The 21298-nt window shown below is 44.2% G+C and overlaps 1 protein-coding gene across 8 annotated transcripts in view; it reads left to right on the top strand.

Moving 5' to 3' along the window:
- The window catches only part of LOC4577440 (uncharacterized), a 58185-nt gene that overhangs the window by 3326 nt on the left and 33561 nt on the right, over nt 1-21298 (top strand). For all 8 annotated transcript variants that reach the window (XM_061650234.1, XM_061650237.1, XM_061650231.1 and 5 more), the window contains one exon: nt 4246-5893. In XM_061650234.1, coding sequence (XP_061506218.1) covers nt 4942-5893 — 952 coding nt within the window. In that variant the 5' untranslated portion in view covers nt 4246-4941. The remainder of the gene's footprint in view (nt 1-4245; nt 5894-21298) is intronic.

Here is a 21298-nt window from a genome sequence, read left to right as displayed (position 1 = left end):
TTTTTGTATGTTCTGCTGGAGACGAGCTGAGTTCTTTCCAAACGAATTTGGAAGTTACTTATACTTTTTTTGCTGCTGCAAAGCAACTCGCTGACGGCGCCCTTTGCAGCTGGAGTTGCATGGTGCACGCTGGTACATTCTGGGGAGTGAAGGGAACGCAGACGCCGGCACCATTTGCTCGACATGAAGACACTTTTACATTTCACTAGTGGCATGTTTACCGCATCTTCATCTTAACCATGTTTCCGCTGCGTGTTTGTGTGTCCACTGTTTTTTTTTTCGTTGGATTGTTGGACAGAAGATGGTCGTTTCTGTGTGTGGTTGCTGTACCAGAACCTCATCCCGACATTACCTCCGATGGCGTGCAGAGATCGCAAGGCACACTGTGAACATAACAGTCTATGTAGCTATCGGAACAGTCAAGCAAAACTGAACACATTTCCCAACAAAGTTCGACTAATGGGCTTTGACAGTTTTGTGGGATTTCGTTCCAATTGCTTTTAGCAAGCGATTATAAAGACATTGTCCAGAGATGAAAAATTGAAAATGTTTCATGCTCCATTTTTGTAAATGCTAAAACACTATACTTCTGATGTTACTGTAATCTTACGAACATTTTTACCTTAGATCGCAATAGAGATTCAAAGTGGGCAGTTTCCAGCAATTTTGTCACTGAAAAATGCGTTAAAATGTGATTTGATAAAAAGAAGACAAACATAAAAAACCGTTATCTAAAGGACCAATGCTTATTGCGAGAAACCTAACTCATCTCATCTTCACGCAATCCACAGTCAGCAGTTTTAGTTGACATCATTCTGTCAAATACTGCTCGCAGCGCTCATACTACTTTAGCTACACTCCACATTTTGGCAACAGTCGAATGTTTGCCCCACCGAGACAGACCGTTCGCAACAATTATGCAATCGAGCGAGAAGATTGTCGCTGCGGCCACCCCTCTATCAGCTGTAGGTAGCATGGTTAGTTGTGAGCAAACAGTTTGTAACAACCGAGAGCGAGAAACGCTTGACAAGAATTTAAATGTCAATTACGCTTGTAATTTCGAAAAGGGGTTCCCATCCACCCTTCAACAAGTTCATTTGTACGCATTCGGAGATTGGTTAGTGAAAGTGATATGAGAATATTCTCACTCGTACCACGGTCAAATTTTCCTTTCGATGAACGAAAGGATTGATGGGCATGCATTTAGAGATAGAGCTTAAAGGTATTTAAACCACCTTATACTAAGTTGGTATGGCTTCTGTATAATCGCAGAGTCCGAGAAGATCTTGCCGCTTTTGGCAAACATAAACAGCATCAATTAACACCGAGGCAATCGGAACGTTATTTTCCTGTCGGCAAGTGCGGATTGTCAGCTTTCCCTTCATTGGTGTGGTAAATCACCTCCACCACCGCCATGAAACAGAGGTGTGTAATTTCGACAAACAATTTGTACGTGACGCAGACTGTGAAAAGACTGTGAACCCAAATTGAGACGCAGTGTTTGTTTCATAGACCGTTTTCTTATTTACTTGTTTGATTTTATTTTCTCATTTTCAAGAACTTTTTTGCAATTGGGTTTCAAAGAGAGGGAGCGAAATCTCATCGTCTTCATCTCGCATCGGTTACTCTCCGTTTGTTACCGATGACGGATTGGTAGTGCCTTTTAGCATACAGGCAAAGTTAGGTGGTAAATCGGGAACCGGTTGGCAATGTGTGGGTGACCCGCTTCTTCTGGAAGGGTCGACGAAGGGTGTTGCAGCAAGGGCTGGAAGAAGCAAGGGTAAAGCCGGCATGTGCTGCGGAAAGCCATTCGTGCAGGTGTATCGCAGACAAGCGTAACTGATAACAGATAGCAGCAGTGTATATCAGCAGTGTGTTTGTATGTACGCGTTGTGTACCGAAAACGGCAACTGCACGCGCAATGTGACATTTCGAGAGCGGAACCCGGTCAAGTGACACACGCGCTACTGGTGATAAATGAAAATGTATATTTATGTGCCAATGACCTCTCTCTGCCGCACGGCGTAAACGATCTACTGCAGTATCGAGGCGTCTCTTAGTCCCTTTGTCTTCCCCCGTATATCAACCATTTTGTTCGCTTTTTAGCGTGTGATCCTCCTAGTTGCGATTTTGGCATTCGGCAACATTCGGTAGCGCATGGCCGGCATTAAATCGGGTACCTTGATCGGAGATGATCCTTTCCTCACGCGGCGATCGTGGCTACAATGTTCAAGTGCTAGATTTTGTATGCACACATCACATACACACTCGTGTGTACGACCAGCAATAGAAGAGGGAAATGGCGACGGGTCGTACGTACGTCATGTACTAAATTATCGGCCGACAGCGCCACTCATTGGCGATGGTAATGAAAATGGCGATCTCGCTACTTATCTGCACCGCCGGTGGGTCGGTAGATTACTATCGGAGTGATTAATTTAAATTGTAGCCTTTCGATGCGTACTTTTCGGCTGGTTTTTCGACGATGAGCGACCAAAGCAATGCTTTGGGTATGGCTGAGCATACTGAGCCATGTTGAGCGAAAGAGAAAGTATTGAAGCAACCCAAATTGCTAAGAAATTATACCAAGGGATAGTGTATGACACGTAACATTTATTAGTTTATTTATTTGTGTAGATTAGTTGAACAATAATCATAAATCTCGTGAAATCTGACGTTATATGTGAATACTGTTAAATCAATCAACTGTTGTAAAATTATGTGATATATTTTATTACGTATTGAATCTCGTATTTAGATTTTTTAAATTGTTTCGAATCCTATATCCGTGTGTTGTATAAAATTGTAAACATTGGGGCCCTTCGCGATTCTAGTCAGCTTTTTGTATGGAGTTTGACAGTTGGAGGCTGAAATCATGTAAACATTCGATACAAAACCACATACAAAACTAGCCTGCAATTTTCAGTCTAGATTATTGTAGCCTCAAAGCTAGAGTTAGATTCGAATACCTGTTTGAAAAAATGGCAAAACACGGTGTTGTTTACATTTACCCCAAGGTACATTAAAGAGATCAGGAATATAGAATCAAAGTGTATGTTGTCCAGGTGGTCTCATAGCATGTTTTTATAACCAATTTTGAACATCATTTTTTGACAGAACGGGTGAAAAATTTTGCTCAAACAAGCATTCTGGAGGCTTGATGAATACACAAAACACTTGTAAAATCTTCATTCAGAACCAGAAGCGATAAAAATCAGTCTTCTAAATTCATACACCTTGGGATAAGCTCACCTGTATATTATACTGACTTAAATAGCTGCTCGAAAACTGCTATACAATGCAAACAGCTGACGGGCTGAAATTTCAGCCTACGAACTTAAAACGGAAAGAGCCCAACAATGAATAGAAAATGGAATTTAGTCTTTACTTTCAATATTGTATGCTATCAAACAAGTGCTACATCAAAATTAAACTCATGTTGAACTCACATAGAGATTAATAAAACAATGACCCCATCTATACGTACGAAATTGTAACGAATTTATAACGAACGGAAGCATACAAAACATTCCATGAAAATATGACCCGATTGAAATGTCGTACATCTCGTCTAGGTTTATTTTGGTTGCTGATGAAGCGTTGATTAAAAACTATCGTAACATTTATCAGAAACGCATGAATCATACCTGCTAGGGATTATGAAGATCACTACGAAGATTTTACAGATTTGATCGCAATTTTAATCAATTTCTCTCCTCGAACAGTCAACCTCGATTCGTACGCTTGTTATTGCGGAACAGATTAGCATTTTAAATTTGTGTTTTTTCACACTTCACGCACATTGCTTGCATGGTTGTAAAGGAACCCAAGGAACTGCCATATCCCTTGTTAAACCTTGTGTTGCTCAACACGCTGCCAGCGAAACCGAGCGATGGGACAGAGTAATACAATTGGTTTGCCTCCAGTTTTCGAAAAACACACCCTTTGGCCATACGGTTCTGCAAAATCTAAACCATCTACGCATCGATACCGATCGCGAGCCGAGTCGATCGCGATCTCCTGTAGCCCATTTCTCCAAATAAATTCGAGGAATTCCCAACCATCAAGCCAGCTGCCTTTCTTCCCGCGTTGTATATTTTATTCATACCCAAAATATGTAGATTACTACCCATTCCTCCATTAGCATAGTTTATTTGGTTTGCCTGCCACAGGGCCCTGCCGGTCAGACACCGACGCTCTAGTCGAATGACGTTGCTCAATCCGTTTTCCTTCTCTGTTTTACAGGGCTTTTCCTCCAGTAAGGCGTAACACTAACGCACACGCAGCACCCGGGCCATAACAATAGCCGGTGGGTAGGTAGGTAGTAGCATTCATCCCGCCCGACTCCTTATTTCGCCCAACGGTAGCACCATTTCAGTGGATTAGCGAAGCGAATGCTCGCTTGCGTGTGCTGATGTGCTATGGCCTGTAGGAGCAGGCCCGCCAGCACCCGCTCACACCCGCAGCAAAACGTCCCGCGGGGCAGGGAAAGGTGGCAGTGCTGTCTGCGGCCTGTACGACAACATTCCGCGCATACGTGCGTCCCGCTCCCGGAGGCGCATCGCAACTGCACCCGCCACACTCGCTGAAGGCCGCGCGAAAGGATGATGGGACGCGCACTGGTCGCGCACGGGACGTTTCTAGTGTGCTGCAGGCAGTGCTACGCGCAGGTGTATCTAGGGCCGTGTCACATGCTGGCCAGTGTCACCCCTCGCCGTAACCCAGAAAGTGTATCAAAGTGAATCTTAGTGCTTCTCCACCGCACCATCCCACGGTTCTTTCTGCCGCCCATAATTGTTTGGTGCTTGTGTTAGTGTGAGCGTGGGAGCGCGGGTGCGTGCGTGTGTGTGTGTGTGTGTGTGGGTGAGGGCGCGAGGCGCATCTATGTGAGTGTGTGCAGGTGCCCGTGGACGTCGCTCCACGAGAGGCCGGTGAAGGTTCATGCTCAGTGGCAGGATTCGTCGGAGGGCCCTGGCCCTGCTGGGCGCCCTCCTGCTGGTGATCCTCGTCTGGCCTCCCTGCTGCGCCACGATGCCGAAGCCGCTGTCCGTCACGTCCCCCCAAGCGCCATGGGATGTAGTGCCGCCAGCTCGGCCCCATCCAGCCGCCGCAGTCATGCCGGTCCCAGTGCAACCGTCGTGGACGAGCGGCGAAGGCACATTCGCTCCGAAGCGGCACCACGTCCCGATTGGCCCGGGGAGCGAACGGCACCAGAACGAGCAACACCAGCAGCAGCAACAGGAACCGGCGGAATCCGAGAGCCGGAAGAGCCGGCGTGTCAGTGAGTTCTACCGCTTGTTGCGTGCCCTCAGTCCGGCCACCCAGCCGCGACCAACATTTGAACCGAACGAACGAACACAGAGTGAAGTGAGTGCAGCAGTGCAGTTAAATTTACCGCCGCGCGAAAATAGCCGGGCGGGCCGCGTCGCGCGCGATTATTTAATAGAACCGATCGATAAAAATAAATCCCAATCGGCGAGACCGGCGAGTGCGCTCGACTTGCCGCAGGATAATGCGCCCGTCCGTGTGCACGCCAGGTTCGATGACACGAACCGATCGCCGGCACTGTCCCGAAGTAGACGAGAGGCTCTGCCGGCGAATCCGCACCGTCACCAGCATCAGCTTGCGCCCGCAGGTGCACCGATGAATGGTACCGGCGTGTGGCATGGGCGGCGTGGTGGTGGTGGCCATCGTCACCATCATCAACATCACCAGCAGCAGCAACAACAAAACCGGAACATCGAATCGAATCTCGAGCGCAATGAGCGTTCCGCCAACCTGTCGCACATAACCGGAGCGACACGCAAAATCCAGCTGTTCATCAAGAACCGCTACATCCAGCTGCTGCCCGACGGAACCGTCAACGGAACGTCGGACGATCTCAGCGACTACAGTGAGTATCCTTTTCTCTCCCTTTTTTTGGTGTACCACTAAAATGTAGGCCAGGGCGGTGCTGCCCGGAATCGTGGTTGAAATATTATACACTTTTGCATATATTTGCAATCTTTTCAATCGCTTCACCGTGCGCTAATTTAGGCAGACAGATTTGTGACCTTTTAATCGCATGATATATTAATGCACAGCGGAAGAAAACAGTGATTAAAATATTGGGATTGTATTATCTGTTTGTCTGTCTTTTTTTGGTTTTGTGTTATTTTTTGTCGAACCATTGTTGGCGAATTTTAAATCAACCTTGTCGTGCACCAACTATAATATGATTTATACTTTGCTTGTTATTTTAAAATTTGTCCACTACAGCATAACGTTTCTTGTTCACTGTGCATAAGCGAAATCCGCGATACGAAATGAAACGAATGAAAGAGGATCCTCCAATCAACACTTGAGACATTTATCGCGAACAGGTTCCGTTTAGGCTTTTCTAAGCTGTTGAAGAATCCGCATCCACCGCAATCTGCGGAATTAAGGCTGTGTTTATAATATTTTTCATATTTGGTCAATAAATCGAACGACACATCAATGGGAATGATAGATTAGCGAATGCCGTTAGACTGTTCGGACGGAGAAAGTTCAACGTACGATCGCGATGGTTTAAATATTCTTGTAACTCCCTGATCTCTTAATTAAATTCGATTATTTTTTGCACAGCTGCTCAACTGTTTCTCCTTCGCTGAAGAATAATTGATATTTTGGGGTTGTTGGGTTGCAGATTTGTTTCTTTTCCAAACGCATCTGTAGCGAAAGGTATCATCAATCTTACGATGCTTTTTGACGGTGTTAAGTGACACCGATGAAAATGGAATCAATTATCTAATCATCAACATTGAGAAAGGATGGTGTTGTTGTATGTGTGTGTGTGATGAGATGATGTTCGCTGTCCCTGTGATTGCTAGCTATTATAGCTGTCAAGCGTTTATTCTTTTTCCTTTTGCTGCGGCAGAGAAATAAAATCCACCATACATCCACAAATCAGCGTTAGCTTCCGCGAAGCTCATTAGGATAAATGTTCGTTTGGATTGGGGTTTGGAAGGCTCTTGATCCTTTGTTAGACGAGATGAAGTTGAAATGACACATCAACAAGATGTTTTGATCACTACACGAGGCCCGACAGCATACACTGTCTGTTGTTTGCGGATCTTCCCGCATTCTGGCGCATAGGATAAGTCATATTCCAAGTCTTCCTCTCAGACGTTCCCATAACATTTGAGAGTTAGAAAAGGTTGGAAGGAATTTCACGCGCTTGGAAAAGGCTGAGCCCTAAACCGTTGAACTCTCCCCAAAAATACCTTCAGTTCGGTTTGGAGCTATGCCTCATTCACGGGGAGGTTGTTAATTTCTACACCCTTGCTAACTGTGACTGATTTTCACCTGGCTGTGAAATGGGGTTACAGGCGTGAACTGGCATGAAAGGCACTCTTTCATACCTATCCCTGTCCCAAGATACATCCAATACCCAGTAGCCAGTAGGCATCCAATGCACTCGTAATTCACAGCTCGAAAAAAAACATGGACGTATAGAAAAAAAACACACTTTTTCACCAGCGTTTGTTTTGTTTCGCTAACGGTTCAAACGGTTTCATCATATTGCTCTTCATTACCGGCCTCATGATACTCGGAACTGGTTGGAATGATTTTCCACCCGTGCAGCAATTCTACACGCCGCTGCGATGTAAATGAATCGTGCAAATAATACAAACACAAATCCGATACGATCTGCAGCGATCGATTGCGTTCGAGGATCGGCGTTCGACCATGTGAATTAAATCAGCACAAAAGGCGTGGCGGTGAGTGACTCTGATTTGAGCTGTTCGGGTGACATGATTCGTTAGCATACTAATTAGCAAAAAGCTGCAATATTTAAAAAAATAAAAAGAGCGTTTTTACGGCTATCGATCGGATTATCTGTTTTGATCTGGTGTACTAGAACTTTTTCTTCTTCAAATTGTAACAATAATGGCGCCAATATTGTTAACACTTTTTCTGAATTTGTTCTCAATACAGATCAGTAGTAATGTTATTTTTTAATAGAATAAGAATATAATCTTATCCGCGAAGAGGAGAAACAACATCGTTCTCCTGTGGAGACCAGATGATTCTTCCAGTGATTTATGATCACCGTTCGCCGTTATCAATTAGAAACCAAGGCAGCTCCAATGATCGTAGCCGATTCGGTTACGGATGTTGGTGACGTTTGGTGTTTTATTGCATTCACTTCACAAGACATGCGAGAACTTATGGATTCCATCATTTTGTGAATATCCCAAATCCTCCTTAACAACGTCCCCCTGGGGTTAAGTTTCGGGAACTCGGCTTCGAGTGAATGGTTGTAAAACTGTTTAGCCTTGAGTGTGGGATCAGCATGAATCGGAACCGTTTTGATTTATGGATTGGTGGTGTCGTGCAAGAGCTGCTCAATTCTAAATTCCACCGTAGTGTAGAATCCTTTCCAAGAAACTTTCACTAAACCACACAGGTTGCTCAGACCTTGAGCACCTGAACATCGAAACTAGAATTCAAAAATGGCTAGCGTGAGACTTCCCTTTATCGACACACCTTTGACGCCGTGAAACCTGTCCGGCTCAGGGTGGTTTCTTTTTCGGGTTTTAGTGTCCCGGCACTCCTGCCGCTGTTTGCACAGCGATCCCGCTCGTTGTGCAGTTATCGTTGTTTTCAAATCATCGACCACAAAAGCACACGCCAAATAACCTCAATAATGTGGCCCTTCAAGATCGACGGCCGGAATCGATCGGAATGCATTTTCCAATGAACGATTTACCGTTCGAAACGTACAGTCAGATGCCTGGTTGAATGCCCCCCGGTGGGCTGAAGCTGTGATTTCTCGTGACACGCGCCAGGAATGCTGGGGAAGACTAGTTTCCTCCAGCGTATGATCCAGAGCAGCGAGGAGTTTTTGGTGGTTTGGTGAGAAATTATAAAAACTATTTCACACCCGCACGACCTGGTACCTGGTGGACTTCGTACAGCGATCTTGTCCGTGTGATAACGTAGGGAAGCTTTCTTGAGCGATGTAGTGTCAGTAAAGCATTAGTCGCTGTATCCAGCGATAGTTTAACACAGAGTCCCGATCGTGGACAGATTATTGCATCCCGCTGTCAACGCGAATGGCAACGGGAGATTTTTGGACCCTCGATGTCTTGTGGTGATGGAGAGAAATTTACCTGATATCTTGTGCTGACTCGATAATTGATTGATGCCGGAAAGGTGAGGATAGAAATGGGGAAAAGGTTTGCTTGTAATGGGCAAAGTGATGCGAGGACCGAATGAACCCTTCCAACCCTCTGACATCTTGTCGGTGTCACTTTCGGAGAAGGAGGATTGGGTGTTTTGATTGTTGTGCAGAAAAAAAACAACACGTTGTTTGGTTCCTAATCTTACATGCACGAGTGAATTTAAAGGCAATTTTCCAAACGAGAACACACCGGAGTTTTTTCGATCTTGCTGGAATATACGACCAGCACGAACAGTTGCATTAAAACCAGCAATGTGGCATAAATTGTGTCAACGACCTTTTTGACAAAATAAAGAAAAGTTAAAAAAAAACAGCCGAACGACAATGAGATAAAAGAAGGCATTTGAATATGCTTAAATTACAACGCAAAAACCAGTGTTTTTAGCAAAGAGCTTCGCTCAAACATGGTCGCTAAACAATGTTAATTAAGCGACTCGTAAATTCCCTACTTTTGCAAATTTCTCGTGTCTCGTTCGTCGTAGATGGTGCAGTTTATTTGGTGTTGAATTTTGTTTCTTGCTATGTTCCATCCATCGCAGCTGTTTGCAGATTTTTGTTTGTTCCTTTCACACTAATGTTTTCACAACTGATTTGCAAAGCTATCTTTTTAAGATGGAGTGTGTGTATTATGTTGAATTTTAATTACATTCTAAAGATTACCGTTTTCGGCAGGCTGATCTTTGAGCTAGCAGAACGGTATTTGATTACGGATAGAATAAAGAAACCATCCTGGAAGGAACATACTATGCACGACAGGCGGATGAAACATATCAAAACCCGTTACAATGTATAAGCAAAGCCGTACGCGTGACCAACGTGAGAGTGAGCTGAAACATGCCTAAACCGGGCCAAGAATCTTCTCTAATGGAGTCACCAGTGACAAAACGCATTTGTTCGTACATCAAACACTTTTTCCACTCCTTTTACCGGGTTTTTTTTCCGGCAAATTAAAGCACTGGCTCCACTTTCAAAGCAAATGACACCGCGTTATGTTGATGGGCAGACGGAATGCTTCACTCAGCCTGCACCAGCGCTCTGTCTGTCAAACGAGACGAAGAGCGCGATCGAGACACGCATTATGCTGCCCCACAATGTCGCTGCCGGTCCGAGAGCATCATACCCTGTCCCCGCACGGGACTGCATATGCGTTGCGGCCCGGAAAGTGTGAATGACAATCTGCGGCAACCACCCCTCCGCTAAGCACACCCTTCTTGTAGTGAACGGATACGGAATGTGTGTGTTAGTATGGAGTCGCGTTGCGCGAAATGCAAAATAGCTACGCGAAAAAATGGTGCGGTAGGTCAGTTGCACCATTCGTGCTGCACCAGGCCCGCCACGCACACACCGTCCACGGTGCATCAGCCGGGTGAAACATTTTGTTGCCTTCCTTCCGCGTGTGCACGTTTTTTTGTTTGTCTGGTTATTTTTCACACCTCCCACTTATCCCCCACTACCACTGATCCCCTCGGAAACGGATCTCTGGAGAGGTTCCAGCGAGTGAACTTCCGATCGTCAACCGTTGCAAATTGCATCCATCACGGACAGCTGCAATAGTGTGGCGGGACGGGAGTTTGTTTGGGTTTCTCTGTTGTGCCTTCCTCCTTCTCTTCTTCTCCCACTCTCGCTCTCTTAGCAAATACAAACACACATAGCAACTCATTGAATCCCTCACCCGCTGTTTGTTCTACAAACATTTGCTCCGGTCGCTTCTTCGATCAGACGCAAAGTGTGCTTTTCCGATCGTCGCAAAGTGCTACCGGCTTACAGCAGGATGCACCATACGGCCTATGGTGATAGAGATGCGCCAAATGAGCGCGTGAGACTTATTCAATCGTATAATGATGCTTTCAATTGGCAACGAGAGAGTATCTACTTTGAGAAGATGAATAGAACGAGATCGCGAGCTGGTGAGTTAGTTAATGGAGAGGCAATGGCGGGGATTCTTAAGATATTAATATAGCTATTGCATCATGCTACAGGGGCAAGGAATGCTAGAACGATATAAATCGTAAAACAATCACTTAATTTCTAGATTCGCAGGGCAGTGCTAGACGGCGTGTCGTCGATTAGTTCATTCATATCGGATTTGCTAGAATGTTGAATGAGGTAGATCAACATATCGCACCATCCATATAAATAGGTTTATTAAGAAATTCTATTTTACTTATTTTATTACATCGGTCAATGCGCTACGTAAAAAACATTTGGCAAGAGAAGTTTTTTTCTACCAGAATATAACAGTTGTCATGCAGAGAAAGCACAACGAATTACTTGCCGCCCCAAGCTGTTACCGCGTTTATCATTAGATGCTCTTCCTAGGCATGCCGGCTAAATTGTATCAGTCACAATCAGGTTAGAGTATCCAGCGGGACAATTTTATCCCGTCTTTCAGGCCCTTCCGGACTGGCATCACTCATCCCTCCTTCCCGGTACGCCAGCAAACCATGCTGATTTATGACTTCCGCATAATTTACTAATAGAGAGAGAGGGCCTGGTACACCCGTGTCCCAAATCGGAACCGTAATCCCTGTTCGATGACACACATTACCGTCTGGCGCGTTCGTTCGATGGTAGCGCGTGTGCGATTGAGTTTGGGTAAATTGTGCGTACCGATGTGAGCATTTGACCGTTCAAGCACCAGTGGTTAGCACATAGCGCTAGTTGCCAACTGGCGGTAGACGTAAGAGTGTCTACGGTCAACGTCCTCTCATTCTCGTGCTCTGCGTGTGCCGAATTGGACTTTCGGGCGGTGTTTGTTTTGCTTGCTCGTATCACATATTAGTATTCTGTTCGTTAGTGTTGAAGCTCTATTGTCCATCCGCCGACCACTAGCTGCGGTCATGCAAATAGTCGGTAGTCGGGGTCAGAGGTCACTAGGTTAAGTGAAGAATATGCGGTCGGGCGGGCGCTCACCCACGCGTACATTATGCAAAACAAATCGTTTTCAAGGCATGAAACATGAGTTCGATCCGGGTAAATGAGTTGGTGTGAATTTGCTAGGACCGTTTAACTTTACCTAAAGCCTATTCCGTGTGGCGCGGAAGACACACGAATTGAAGCGCATCCGAAACGTTTGTCTGCTCTCATAATCGTGCCATTAACTTTAATGTCCTTTTTATTGCACTTTGTTTACAACACATCCATCGAGTGGCCGTTTGTGCAGTTGCACATGTGTTTTTAGCTTGAGTGAAAGTGTGATTATTTCGTCGTTTTGTGGTGGTATTGAGAGCATGAGGCAAGCGTCACTTCATTTTTGTGACCATTTGTTTTATGTACCAGAGACTAGAGTCATCGTAACAGCAATTAAAAAAGACTGTTAACCATAGGTTAATGGGTATTTTGGTTCAAATCGTATGGATTAATACCAAATCGTGAATGCCTCAACCGCAACCTATACATTAATAAAACAGAAATGAATGCCGAATCGATTGTTTAAGACCCACGGATGAAGTAAAACAAGCATAAACTGAATTTATTAGAAGCTATACTTTGTTTGCCTCTAGTAGGGCACCGGGAGCACGCTCAGATCGTGAGGTTAACTTTCTCATAGCTTTCCTAATTATGCGAATTGCCCCACGGGTGGTTCTACGTTTTGGTAACGCGATATCTTGGGATGGGCCAGCTCGTGGCAACGTTATGATATTAGGATGACTGATGGAATGTTTACAGTGCTACCAGAGCCCAACCAGTCGTCATCAACTCTTCGCATAGCAAGTGCAAGCAGCGCAGCAAGATGATTTGAATGGGCTAGTTCAGAAGAAATGGAACTGGAGTCCAATACACCTAATGTAATATGAAAGTTGTTGGTCGTAGCTCCCAATGGAATGCATTGATTTTGGGCATGCACTTTGTCTTTGACTCCACGGCTCGTTGTTTGTGAAGCAAAATGTATGAACTTTTTAATAGGTTTTGATTGATTTACGACCATGTTGCGCATAAGATGAAGGCCCCCAATGCTGTTCATAGGTGGCTATTAAAAAAAGGTGGTTACAGCTCGTAAATCGTTAAGCGAAGAGCTGGATGATTAGAACATCGGGGGAGAATCGACAGTAAAAGCCACGCGGGAAGCTTTGTTTTTGAAAATACGTTACTATCCACATGATGACCGTAATTCGTGCCTTCCTTATTAGCGATCGACTTTCATATTGCCACCCGAACGATTAAGACGCATTGAATTTCTTTGAAAGCCAACATAAGATTCCAGCGAACTAAACCGTAGAATAGATTTCCTTTTCCGATTAAATGCCCCAACGGCACGCGATGTTACTAAACCATAGGGCACATCCAACCGTAACTTCCGTAACTAAAGATTTCAAAGTTGTGAGATGTAGGTGATAATAGTTTGCTTCATCCTAGCCAACACTCACTGCGAGAAAAACGACGGGTGTAACTGTAGCCGAAACTAATCTAGAGGGAAGAGAGATAATAAATACCTTACCGACACCCCACCCCAAAGGGCCTTGCCGTCTTGCATCGGTAAGTTGACACTCTCGCACCAAGAAGTGTCAATGAAGTGAAGAGTTCTACTTGATTCTTGAACAAAGAGACCCATTTGTTAGCGTCATTTCCCATAGGCAGAGCTGGGAACGATTTAGGTGATCCCCACCCAGGATGTTTCCCATTGTAGGAGTATGTGAAACTTACGTTTTTTTAGGAAGGCTAAGTGGGGTCACTCTCGCTGATGTTTGTGTGTGGTCTGCTGAAAGATGGTCTGCATAATGTGATAGAGCTTTGTGGCATTCGGGTGAACAGAGGCATTAAAGATGAGTGATTTCATGATGAGGGATGCGAGCTGGAGAAAGTGTTTTCTGATGCGAGCTTTGCAATATTTACATCACACACATCTTTGAGTGGTTCTCAAGATAGGATTATGGTGCGATTTAATCCGGTAAAATATACGATTGCGTGATGAAAAAAAACCCTGCAATGTCTCAAGTACGTGCAAACCAATCGATTGGGTATTTCTTAAGATAGGTGAAAAATACTGAACACCTTGTCCGTGACGGAAAACATTTGCCTGTAACCAGACAGCTTGTATGTTTTGATGCTGTGAAAGGGAGACTTGTGTTTAAAACAATTCGAAAACACAGTCGCGTACAAAAACGAGATTCCATCCACCAAAACGAAAGACTAAAGTATGCAACGACAAAGCAAGCTGCTATCCAATCGACTCGAACGCCAGGCAGAGCAGTGCACCACTGTTTCCAAACTACCCCCCCCAAACAACAGCTGAAACCTGATGGGCCCAAACCTGTCCCCTTTTTCATGCTCCTCATTATGACCACCCATTACAGCAGTCAGGGCAGCCAAGGTAGTCGGAGCAGTGCTAGTATGAACGGGAGCGTATGCAGCAAAAAAGAAAAAGAAACACAAATAAACATACGCAAGCCACGCATCGGTTTCCAAACGGACAGCGCTGTGCAGCGCACTCCAGTGCCAAGCTAATCCGACTCCAACTGCATGAACACATTCATTCACAACCCAACGTTTGGTGGCAGCGGGAAAAGCTGCCATCACGAAGCATTCGCGGAACAAAGTAGCAAACGAAGATCGAGCCCGGAAAGTGAAACCCGCTGAGGTTCAAAATCATAACCATCGATTGATTCGGCTTACAGCGCTTGGGACTCCATCCGATCGATGATGAGGATCGATTTAAATTCCAGTCTGCCAAACCAGACCCGCGCGTGATCGGCAATCGAGCGGCCGAGCACTTGGTTATCAAATCGATCGAAATTGATCGAAAGCAAAGATTGTGCCCGGTCGGGCTGGTTGTTGAACATCCTGGCAGAAGAATCTGCGGGTGCAGTTGAAAAATCGATTATAAAGACGCTTTAACGATGCACGGGAAAATACGGCAAAGGCGGAAAAAGAGGCAGTTTATTTGCATATGCTTTCCTACGACCGGTCTTGACGATCTCATTCTTCGGAAGCCGCCCCAATCGTTGTGACAGTGAGTGGATGTGATTTGAAACACAAACCGATCCGCCTAAGAACTCGTCGCAATAGTCTTTCAGCTACCTGGCGTTTTGATTCCATTTGCTTCGATACACGTTTTTTCTTTTCCTCTTTTTGGTGTCGTTTAAACCTACCGAGCGTACAAAAAGCGCTAGTAATGAAGGCATTGAGATAACAAAAAGATATGACTCAATAATCGGTTTGCGAACGGTGCCCCCGGGGGTTTGTTGCGAGTGCAATGCAATGACTCGACTGCAGCTTTGCCAAGATACGGGCAGTGGATTATCACGCATTGAAATTCCCACACCCGGGGAGGATGAATGTACAGTTGACAAACATGTATTTGTGCTACAAAGCAAAGCGTTTGTCAAATGCAGGTCGCGATCGGGCAGGATTATCCTAGCGCAAGCAAAACATTCACGCTGGGTGAAGTGGATCTTAATATTCGTAAACAAATAGGCTCTTTGTCGGCATTACCGCCCGTTGCAACTTTGTTGCAGCCGGAAGTTCTCTTCCTTTTTTCTGCTGCATTCGAGCAACCTCATACGACCTTTGGGTATAGCATTTAAAACGCGCCAACCTCGGGCACCATTAGCGCTCATTAGCCAAGCCGAATAATGTATATGCATTCGTTGCATCCTAATTGGAATCGCGTGCAAGAGGGGACGGAGACGAGCGATAGGCACGCGACTGGGTTGGGAGGAATCCACAAAATAGGTTCGATTCTGACCGTCTGAAACGTATCACTCGTACTCTGATATTTTACTATCGTTCGCGTTATTCATCAGCGTTACAGTTGAATGGTTATTAATTATTGGATACAGTTAATTCCTCCCTCCCGGTCCATCTATCCTCAATATTTGGGAAGCGGTAACTTACCGGTTCCTATGCATCATGCCACTCTTTTAGTGCTGTTCACGCATCCGGTCGGTCGTTTACAGTTTTAATTACCTTCCAGTAAAACTCGATTGTCCCACGTAAAATCAACTAACTAATTTGACAGATATTGATCGCCGGCGAGCCGGGCTGTCGGGTCTCGGAGGAAATTTGTCGCATCACTTGATTGCTAATCTCCTAGTGCTATCGCGCCATCAGGGTGAGCTGGACGGTCTTTCAAGGTTACGTTCGGTAGCAAGCACGCAAACATCGAGCAACGCGCACTGATGCTCATTTATTCACACGTTGAACCGGTCCACACCATCCTCAAGATCACGATCTTTGTGCCTGCGAAAGCTTCATCTGCATAAAGTTACACTTCGTGAGGCTAAACTTTGCACCTCTTGACTAGAGGAAGTATAGATAGGATATGGTTTTCGGGTTCCATTCTTGTAGGTCGGAGCAGTAACGTTCCAAAGTCACACCTAATTACGCGTGAACGCAGGCACAAAATCGCACCACATGCACATACACAGCTACACACACGACACACCAGATTCCGACAGAAGACAGATCTTCTGTCTTCCTGCCTTGCACAGACACGGTGTGTATCTGCTCGTTCCCTCCAGAGTGATTTCTTCACGCTACATTGTTGCAAATGAAGTCTTCACTCGATATTACTACCGTCAGTCAATTTCCTGCACGGTTGCACCTTGTTTGCCACAAACGTATTAGTTGATGCTCATGTGCTTCGTTCACCGTGTTTACCCGATTCCTTCAGGATCTGAAACACCATTCCAACGGCTTCGTCGTAATGTAAGATTATTATCATATTCTTTTTGAAATATTATTATCCCCGACACAACGAGCAGTATGGGGTTGTATGCGAAATGCTCTCTGTATGTATGCCGGAGCATTGAAGCTTTGAACTGCAGTTGTTCGAAAGTGCACTGCAGTCTAGCAGACGGTTTGGATCATTCCAATCATAGTCATATGCTGACGGAGGCCAACCGGACGAAAGCGATGTGCGAACGGAGTGTAATGGTTCATCAGTTTAGCATCAATGACAGTTTGTAGACATAGGCGAGGGTAGTAGTAAGCGAAGAGAAGAAAAAATAAGCATGATCGCTCATTAACCTAGAAATATTGTGCCTATACGATTCCTCAGCGAGTGATCATTTAAATACTTCGGGAAGTATGATATTGTGAATCGATGCTTACTAATTGCTATGGAAAATATTCACTCTATTAAAATCTTACAATGCGAACAGATCGAATACCCTTAAAATGTGATGATTAAATATACCCATTCAATCAATCAGCACGTCAATCGTACCGCTATGTGATGGATATAAGATTGATTTCACCGGCTTGTTCGCTTTGCCCAGCTCATTAGCAAATATTTGCCTGTTCATCGCAGGTGAAACGATTATGCTTTTAAATGATCCAAATGTTTCTGCTGTTAATATGGCATAAGCTGTATGCTGCACAGCACGCTGCACGATGATGCTTATCATTCACCGAAGTCAATTCTACCTCCACGGAAATTCATCCATGGTAGTTATAAATTTGCAATCTCCAACACACACACATGTGATCATGATTTGCGAAGCAGGCGAGAAAGAAACAGACTTACGTCGCGGGGAAACATAAGCATCAAATGGAAACGCTAGATAGTAATAATTCACTTTCATCACGCTCTTCATCAATCCGGGTCATTCGAAAACAAAAATGTTTGATTTAGATAAACGTAGAAAAAACGCACGAAAACAACTTAGCTCAGTGGCGATTGGGACAAGATCTTCGCAATCGCAACCGGTTAGTCCGATTGACAGCGCTAGATGGCGCACATTCTTGGCGTGACGTAATCGACTCGAAAGGATCTGAACAAGTTATGGGTTACGTTGGTTCTTTTGGTCGGTGAGATTTGCTGCCTACCTGCCTTGCCGACAATGCGCCGATAAAGAGAAGTCATTCAACTCTTCCGAGCTTGATTTGGATGGATCGATTTAACATTTTTATTGCTGTTTGAGATAAAATTTGAAGAAATGGAAATTCCACCACATTCCCGATTTTATCTGTAACGGTATTTTGTGTTTTATTCGTTCATGTTCTCATTTGTGGCCGGTTTTCGTCAGTATTATATTGAAGTTAAGGTTTCAGTATAACTCTAGCCCGTTGAAGGACATTGTGGATGAAGTTCTGGATTGTTTTTCATATAATATCAGTAAGACCACCAAAGCAGACTAGATAGACTTATTGGTCATAAATCAATTTAAATAAGGTAGCAAACTACACTTATAATGTAATATTACAGTTTTATATCTATAATTATAAATCTTTGATATCGCCGATTAACTGCGCATTAAGTCGCAAATTAATTTAAATTTAATGTTTGAGGCCACAGCACCGATCGATCGCCTTTCCAGAAACGGGTATCGCACTCCATTAAAACCGTCAACCCTCAGCACTTTGCACTCCCGTGTAGCAGATCAAAGTGAAACTTAATTATACGTTCCATTAACTTCTGTGGATGAGAGCAGTCATCATTAAAATAAAGATAATAACGACCCGATCAAAACGGCTTCCGAGAAGCGGAGAAGCTTAGATGCACCGACGTCTATGTTCCCTTCGCAAAAATGGTCACACCTTGCGGTAGGGAAACTTTGGCCGATATTTAAGAGCTGGTCACAATGAAAAATGAGGAGGTAGAAAATGAGGGACAGAAACTAAATGCGGAACTGCAAACATTGATGAAATTGGTCCAAAAATACATCTTCTCAAATTACTGGAATATGCGGGATCGATAAATCAAAACCTTGCTGCAAAAGTATCGTTATGCAAGAATGCGTAACTACAAAAGAGTAGCGCATAACTGGTGCAGTAACTTTAGACAAGCCTCCGCCAGTCTGAGTGCAACGGGTGTCTATTTTCAGATGCTTCCCTCACTCTAAAACGTAACATCTGAGCAATTGCAGCTGCCATCGGTAGCGGTATAGCAGTGGGGTAGATTACTGAGGTACGATAAGGGACTAGATGAACATGAACCTACCTTGAGGGAATTGGCATCATTTGATCGCGATTTTTGGACAAATTAGCTAAAAACTACACAAACTCACTCAGAACAACACAAAAGAGGAACTTCCGTTATGGAACATATCATTAGCGTGACCGCATGGCGTACTATGATGAAAGTTGAGCCTTTTATTTGGTCAAATGTAATCTGTCAATCTGTGAGGAAAACGTCAAGGTAAGCAGAGATTTGGCCTTTTCTAGGTCCGTGCGAGCTTAGAAGTTAGTTTTGATGCTGGGTATAGAGAAGTTTTGCCGAAGGAGAACAGCTGACAGTGGTTATATTTGTATAGTTTTGAGTATGTTTGTTAGAATATATTGTTTCGAAGCTTAGCATGACTCTTTGATTTTTTAATATTCCTCTCTTTATCATTACAACTTTCCAAATAATATGTTCTGTATATACATCGTCCATCCACCCACCAACAACCGACCAGTTTGTATTCATATTTCTCTAGCAAATTTGTCAGCTCTCTAGCATTACACATACCATGTCTCGAAGTCGTATCCCCTAACGACCGAGACGACCTGTCAACGGACCGTCAATCATACGTGCCGGATCGTTCGGTGGCGCTGCGTTGTTGCTCTTCCTAGCCTAGCTCTCTAGTCACGCGGCAACACATCCTGTCTGCTTCCGTATCCCACACACTCTTTCCTCCCAGCGTGAAAGTAAACGCACACGCACATAGCGAAAGTACCATCCCAGACACTTGCGTTACATAGCGACTTCTGGGCTTCATATGAGTTTAGATTTTTCGAGACACAACGCACAATCACAGTGAGGGGCTTAGAGACGTTTTTCTTTAACATACTTTGAAATTCCGACGAGATTATTTTTTTGTCACAATTGACCCATTGGTCATCGAACTCACCCGTGTGCGTGCAACCGAGAATACGCAAAATAATCCCCCTGCTTACTGTGGCGTAATGTTCGCGCATGTGAACGGAAGGAAGTGGACTGTAAAGCCCGGCAATCCAGATTGCCTGTGGTGCTTCCCCTGGCTGGCCAATCAAATAAGGGGGCATTTTTGAGAAGCGATAATACTAAAACGTGGACAACAAATCTTGTTCGGCATTTTTTGTTCTGCACGTGATGTTTGAGCCGATTGTGGTTAAGACGCAGATATTATACAATCGTAAGTGCATCCTTCTTATCGTTTGCCTAAAGCGATATCAACCGAGCCGAACGAATGGTAATCGGAAGTCTATTGATTTCCTTCGTGGCCACTTGAAAGTCCTGTGGCGTTTTCGGGGATTCAATTTGCGGCTTTGCTGGTGCGTAAAAATGGGCAGCGATTTGCGTGCACACTTGCGATGCCTGCAATAGCCAGTTCTTGAAGCTCATCGCACGCGAGAAATTGTTTCTTGTGTCCGTCGTACGTTCTACGTTATTGGCGTTTCATTCCCCTAGCTCAGAAATTATTAGAAGTGGCAGACACTTCAGAGAAAAAATATAACGTGTAACAAAAAACCATTTTTGGGATGCAGTTTTTTTGAGGGAGCTTCACACATGATAACATAATTCAAATCCCCAGGGAATGTTAAATAATGATCAGCACATAAAGAATATACAGACAATGTGTTCATCTACTTGGATGAGAATGCTGGGATAACGTGCTGCATTCAATGGGCTATCAATTAGATATGGTGCTAGTAAAAGAAACTAATTGCACTAAATCTACATAAATATAATTTATTTTTTCTCGTTGTTATAGGAGCGTATGTTTTTGAATAATGTGATATAAATGCAAAAACACAACTTAAGATTTATGAAATACTCTACGAAGATATATTCTTCAATTTGGCACATCATAAGAATAAACTTAGTAATTCAACAGTATTTTACATGTTATCTTTTATCTTTTATCTTTTATTCATCTTTTGAAAGTTAAGTAAGAACTGTCGAACAAATATTGGTATACAATTGCTATGTTGTAGACATCTTTCCATGCCGTAAGGCCACAGAGCTATCAAATGGCAGATTTGCATACAAATCTTCAATTCTGTCTATTTTCAGGTTTGGCCGTTTAAGATGGGTCACCTGAAGGCTTCTAACTTCAACGCTCCTCCTTCACCTTCACTTAATCCCAACTATGGTGCCATGGGGGAGTAGATATAATTTTCTGTTTAATTTCACCCCAAATATCATTCATTATCACCTAAACGGGCCGCCCATTTGAGGAAAAG

The sequence above is a fragment of the Anopheles gambiae genome, chromosome 2, assembly GCF_943734735.2.
Source record: "Anopheles gambiae chromosome 2, idAnoGambNW_F1_1, whole genome shotgun sequence".
NCBI lineage: Eukaryota > Metazoa > Arthropoda > Insecta > Diptera > Culicidae > Anopheles > Anopheles gambiae.
Note: the sequence above shows the minus strand (reverse complement) of the source record. Positions and strands in the feature narration are given on the sequence as shown.